This window comes from Triticum dicoccoides, chromosome 2A (genome assembly GCF_002162155.2).
Source record: "Triticum dicoccoides isolate Atlit2015 ecotype Zavitan chromosome 2A, WEW_v2.0, whole genome shotgun sequence".
NCBI classification, from domain to species: Eukaryota; Viridiplantae; Streptophyta; class Magnoliopsida; order Poales; family Poaceae; genus Triticum; species Triticum dicoccoides.
In genome coordinates, this window is record NC_041382.1 from 425,120,683 (window position 1) to 425,126,682 (window position 6,000).

The following is a 6,000-nucleotide window of genomic DNA, read 5'->3' on the forward strand; positions in this document are numbered from 1 at the left end:
GATTAAGTGCTGGACCAACAATGCATGGTGCGCAGATCATCATGATAAAAGCATGTGGTCAGATTACAGCGTCATGCCGCTGCTTTCAGGACATGCAACACTTTCTTCCCGGCCCGCATCAAATCCCAACCGCTCGTCCAAAAGGCCAAAACAACATGCTTCCGACTCCATTCCGGTCCTCCCCTCCGGCACGCTTACATAAGGGCGCCCTCTTCCTCACTTGCCACCAACACCACTCTCTCTCTCTTTCTCCCCTCCCACACCAGCTGTGCGCAGGAGACATACGTACGTCCTTGTGCTTGTGTGAAGAGCTAGCCAGCTAGAAGCAATGGGGATGGAGAAGGGCAAGGCTGACCCTGCCACCTTCAGCATCGCTGAGGCCGGCTTTGGAGACCGGACGGACATCGACGACGACGGACGCGAGAGGCGTACCGGTACGCTCCGGACGCATCCTCCTAGCAACTAATCTATCTTGCTCTTGCAACCGGGGTGCCATGCGTGCAATCATATGGTAACCTATATGTTGAACGATGGTGATACAGGTACGCTGGTGACGGCGAGCGCCCACATCATCACGGCGGTCATCGGGTCCGGGGTGCTGTCGCTGGCGTGGGCCATCGCGCAGCTCGGGTGGGTCATCGGCCCCGCCGTGCTCGTCGCCTTCTCCGTCATCACCTGGTTCTGCTCCAGCCTACTGGCCGACTGCTACCGCTCACCGGACCCCGTCCACGGCAAGCGCAACTACACCTACGGCCAGGCCGTCAGGGCCAACCTAGGTACTCTATAATTATGAGATACGTGAAGATGCATGAACCAATTTGTTAATTAACCTCTTCTGATTTCCCCATGATTAATAATAAACATTAATACTTATAATTTTTCAGGAGTTAGCAAATACAGGCTCTGCTCTCTGGCCCAATACGTCAACTTGGTTGGCGTCACCATTGGCTACACCATCACCACGGCCATCAGCATGGGGTAAGCGTGCATGCATGCATGCATTTTTGTCTCAAACACTCCAACCAATTCATGCATCCCACACCGGGTGCATGCATGCCCATGTTCTGCGCCCATGCTTTTTGTTTACCTGTTTTCATGGCATGCTTCCTAGAAACATTGAAAAGACGAGACATGTGTCATACTTCATCGGTCTGAAATTAGTTGTTGCTCGAACGGAAGTATCTAGCACTGGGTACATCCATTTGAGCGACAACTAATTCTCGATGCAGGATGTTATTTGGTTGCACCAGAAGAAAACCTCATAAAGTTATGTTCGGTTGTTAGGGATTTGATCCCCTAGGGGATCCAATTCACGAGGGGGTTGGTTGATCCCATCCCATCACCCATTCCCTGTAGTAACGTCGGGATTAATTCCACGCATATGGAGGAGAGGTTGTCGCCCCGGTTAAAAACGTGGCGTTGTGAGAGGATTTGATTAGGTTTCTACCACAGTCGGGAATTACCGAATGCACTATATGAAACAAATGGCGATAAATCTCTGTCCGAGGCGATACCGGCCGACCCACGGTGTTTTGACCCCAATACCGGCGGGGACGGGATTAATCGAACGATGCCTAATAGCTTTCAAGTAATATAGGTGTATGCCGTGGTTGTCAATGTCACTTAGGAAATTATTCATGAGGTTGGCTTACAAATTATTCTTTCCTATGGGATTGCATGGAATGTAAACCATAAATAAAATCCATATTGTTTATATTCCCAAAACCAAAGATGCTACTCCCCCTGTTTCATAATTTTTGTAGCGGTTTTAGTTCAGTTTTGAACTAAAACCACCATAATCCTCCCTTCCATAATTCTTGTCAAAGGATCCTACATAGGAAAAGATCCTACAAAATTCAAAAAAGAGAGCAGTTCTGGTCATTTATCTACACTATGCCAGTCAAAGTAGACGTTCTTTCATTAGGTTCGATCCAACAAACAGAGGATGGAAATATGATAACTCAATTTCACAGTTCAAAAGTGCTTGGAAAAAAGAAGACCAGACAGTACTACTTTTGCCTTGAAACAGAATCTTCAAAAAGGAGTGGCCTGTATTGGCGCGCGTTAGAACTTAGAACAAAAGAAAAATCATACTTATTGGTGACTACTGGCAAATGATTGATTGGTCATGCTTGACAAGGATATAACTAGAGGCTACAAATTACTAAGTTATACCCTTTTATTTTAATTGATTTACTTTTCAATTACTTGTCCGAACATCTAATCAAGGCGATGCATGCATGTAGGGCGATCGGACGGTCGAATTGCTTCCACCGCAATGGCCACAATGCGGCCTGCGAGGCATCCAACACCACCAACATGATTATATTTGCTGCCATCCAAATCTTGCTCTCGCAACTCCCCAACTTCCACAAGATCTGGTGGCTCTCCATTGTTGCCGCCGTCATGTCCCTCGCCTACTCCTCCATTGGTCTCGGCCTCTCCATAGCAAAAATCGCAGGTAAATAAATAAATATTACACGTACTTCGGCTTTTTTATTGCAAATTTTTGTACTCTTTCCGTCCCAAAATTCTTGACTTAGATTCGTCTAGATATGGATGTATCTAATACTAAAATATAATTTGGTACATCCGTATTTAGACAAATCGAAGACAATTTTTTGGGGACGGAGGGAGTAGATAGTTACCAAGCTGACCGCTTGGTCACGTACTTTGGCTTTTAATTCAATGTAAGATGTGCTCCAAATCTTCCATCTAAAATTTATTTAGGATGCTATAATGGATATAGTATATTTTTGTATGTCCTGTGCAAGAAAACGATTTGTTCTCTACATGGTCCTGACATGATAATGTACAAACAATAACTTCGTAAGGAAGAAAACAAAGAGAGAGAGAGAGAGAGAGAGAGAGAGAGAGAGAGAGAGAGAGAGAGAGAGAGAGAGAGAGAGAGAGAGAGAGAGAGAGAGATGGTGGTGATAAGATTTTTGTTGTTGGTGGTGCAAAAGGACATTTGACAAGTCGATGGATCATGATGCATCTTTTTTGTTGGTATCAGCCATGTTGGCTCCATGGTGCAATGTATACACATCTTGTATTGGTGACTGATTGATTGTTGTAGGTGGGGTGCATGCCAAGACAGCGCTAACAGGGGTGACCGTTGGGGTGGATGTATCCGCGAGTGAGAAAATTTGGAGGACGTTCCAGTCTCTTGGGGACATCGCCTTTGCATACTCCTACTCCAATGTGCTCATCGAAATCCAGGTAATTAACACTAGACATACTGGGGTATTGTCATATCACCCTAGTTATTTATGATCGAAATAGATGATTGTTTGTACCCAACATTCATATGACTAGATATCTCAATTATTGATGTAGTTCTTGGAAACCATAGTAGTACCTCATTCGAGAAAAGAAAAAAAGACTCAGAAAATGTGAGACCATTCTCGTGACCTGTTGGATCTTGCTGGAGGACAAATTCTGTAGGAAAACGGTATGGGTGAACCCTATGACCCTATCAAGAGGACAACCTTAGCAGTCCATGTTCCTGCTACTCTATGCAGATCTGATCAGACTACTAGGCAGTAGTCAATTAGAGAGGGTGTCTGCTCTGCACTGAACCGAGTGCAGACTCCACGGTGCAGGTTGTGCATGGGTATGAACAATCAAGAGTATCCAAGGCAAAAAAGGACAACCAGTGCTCTAGAAATGCTAAATAGCACTGATTTTCCTTTGGCAGACCAGTGCGAATGTCGTTTGTTGATGAAAATATGCAGCCTATTAGAGAGAACACACACACACAGAGACAATGTCGAATTCGCAGTCAAAAACAGTACTAGTAGTAGTAATTAAAGGATTTCGTTTGGTGCAGGACACGCTGCGGTCGAGCCCGGCAGAGAACAAGGTGATGAAGAAGGCGTCCTTGATCGGTGTTTCCACGACCACCACGTTCTACATGCTGTGCGGGGTGCTGGGCTACGCGGCGTTCGGCAGCAGCGCCCCGGGTAACTTCCTCACGGGCTTCGGCTTCTACGAGCCCTTCTGGCTCGTCGACATCGGCAACGTTTGCATCGTCGTGCACCTCGTTGGCGCCTACCAGGTCTTCTGCCAGCCCATCTACCAATTCGTCGAGGGCTGGGCGCGCTCCCGGTGGCCCGACAGCAACTTCCTCCATGCCGAGCGCGTGTTGCGCCTTCCGGCCGTTCTCGGAGGCGGAGAGTTCCCGGTTAGCCCGTTACGCCTGGTCTGGCGAACGGCGTACGTGGTTCTCACGGCGGTGGTGGCCATGCTGTTCCCCTTCTTCAACGACTTCCTTGGCCTCATTGGCGCCGTCTCGTTTTGGCCGCTCACCGTCTACTTCCCCGTTGAGATGTACATGGCACAAGCCAAAGTGCGCCGGTTCTCGCCGACGTGGACGTGGATGAACGTGCTTAGCGTCGCGTGCCTTGTCGTCTCTGTCCTCGCCGCAGCTGGTTCTGTGCAGGGGCTCATCAAGGACGTCGCAGGGTACAAGCCATTCAAGGTCTCCTAACATCTATTCGGACAAGGCATGCATAGTGATGTGATCACGTACTTATATTATAGGTGAAGGGTCGAGGTTAATCCCTGTTTCATGCTTTAATCTAAAAAGTGGTAAACCTAGATTGATCAGTACTGTATTAGTAGCAGAAGCTTAAGCCATATGGCAGCAATAAGAAAGTTGACAGTTGACTACATGTTTTAATCTATACTTGGATGACATTCCAGCCACATTGGTGGGTTACTGTCTTTGCAACAGAACTTCTGAACTCAGGGAAGAAACAGAGTAACACTTTACGCAACAGCTGAAACACAACTACTTGAGACAACTTGCCAAATTCTCAATGTTTTTCTGGTCTACCATCCATCCGAATGAACTGCAAATTGGCCAAAGCTCATGCGATCTGCTTAAAATAATCGAGTTTATGAGAAGTTCTGCGTGAGTTCTAGATTTAGGGTGTTCTTTTTAAAAGGTTGTGTACTTGTGTTGTTCATTTCATCGTTGCAAGTTTGTTGTTGCCGTGATTAATTAACAGAGCTGATGCCACACGTTAAAAGAACAAGTTCATTTGCATTATATTCATGGAGAGATCTAGATGTGGGGTGCTTTTATATGTTGGTAAATGTAGAGAAACAATAGGTTGAAACACACTTTGATTAGTCTAATGCCGCAGCATATATAGAGTACAAGAGGCGGCTAATATCTCAACCGTATCCTCAATACAAAGAAGGGACCGGGAGATATGGCGTGGTAGAACAAATCATAACATGCCTAATGTACATGCAATATAAATATATTCAACCCCCCGCCCCCACCCCCCTGCAGTCGAAGTGTCGAGTCTGGTGATGCGTAGGCTGGACCGAACTCCTCAAAGGTGGACGTTGGCAAGCCTTTTGTGATGATATCCGTGAATTGTTGCATCGTGGGAACGTTAAGAACTGAAGCCTTCCCAAGGGCCACCTGTTCGCGAACAAAATGAATATCCAGTTCGATGTGCTTGGTGCGGCGATGGTGGACCGGATTGGCGGAGAGGTAGATGGCGGATACGTTATCACAATAGATCACGGTGACTTTGTGAACGGGATGACAAAGCTCATGAAGAAGTTGTCGAAGCTATGTGCACTCAGTGACGGCGTTTGCCACGCCATGATACTCTGCCTCAGCGCTCGAACATGAAACCGTGGGCTATCGCTTGGGTGACCACGAAATGAGGGATGGTCCAAGAAACACACAGTATCCAGACGTAGAGCGACGAGTGTCCGGATAGCCAGCCCAATCAGCATCCGAGTAAGTGACAATGTCAGTGGAGGGCGACGCCTGCAAGGTGATGCCGAGATCCATGTGTCCATGGATGTACAGAAGAATCCGCTTCACCAATGACCAATGAGCATCGCGAGGAGCATGCATATGAAGGCACACCTGCTGAACAACATCCTGCAACTCAAGACGAGTGAGCGTCAAGTACTGCAAGGAACCAACTATGGACCTGTAGAAGGAGGCATCCGGAGCTAAAGATCCAT

The 6,000-nt window shown here is 47.0% G+C and overlaps 1 protein-coding gene across 1 annotated transcript; it reads left to right on the top strand.

The window, feature by feature from the left end:
- The first annotated feature begins 214 nt into the window (after positions 1-214).
- On the top strand, positions 215-4,710 carry LOC119354780 (amino acid permease 6-like). Its single transcript, XM_037621527.1, has 6 exons — positions 215-434; positions 543-776; positions 885-978; positions 2,247-2,461; positions 3,080-3,222; positions 3,833-4,710. The coding sequence occupies exons 1-6, from the start codon at positions 329-331 to the stop codon at positions 4,490-4,492; spliced, it is 1,452 nt and encodes a 483-aa protein (XP_037477424.1). The 5' UTR covers positions 215-328; the 3' UTR covers positions 4,493-4,710.
- Positions 4,711-6,000: the final 1,290 nt, after the last annotated feature.

Excerpts from the sequence above, each read along its gene's own strand:
- LOC119354780 (XM_037621527.1), top strand. The coding sequence starts at position 329 with ATGGGGATGGAGAAGGGCAAGGCTGACCCTGCCACCTTCAGCATCGCT. Across the intron at positions 777-884 it reads GGCCGTCAGGGCCAACCTAG|GAGTTAGCAAATACAGGCTC; the intron begins GTACTCTATAAT and ends ATAATTTTTCAG. Across the intron at positions 3,223-3,832 it reads ATGTGCTCATCGAAATCCAG|GACACGCTGCGGTCGAGCCC; the intron begins GTAATTAACACT and ends CGTTTGGTGCAG.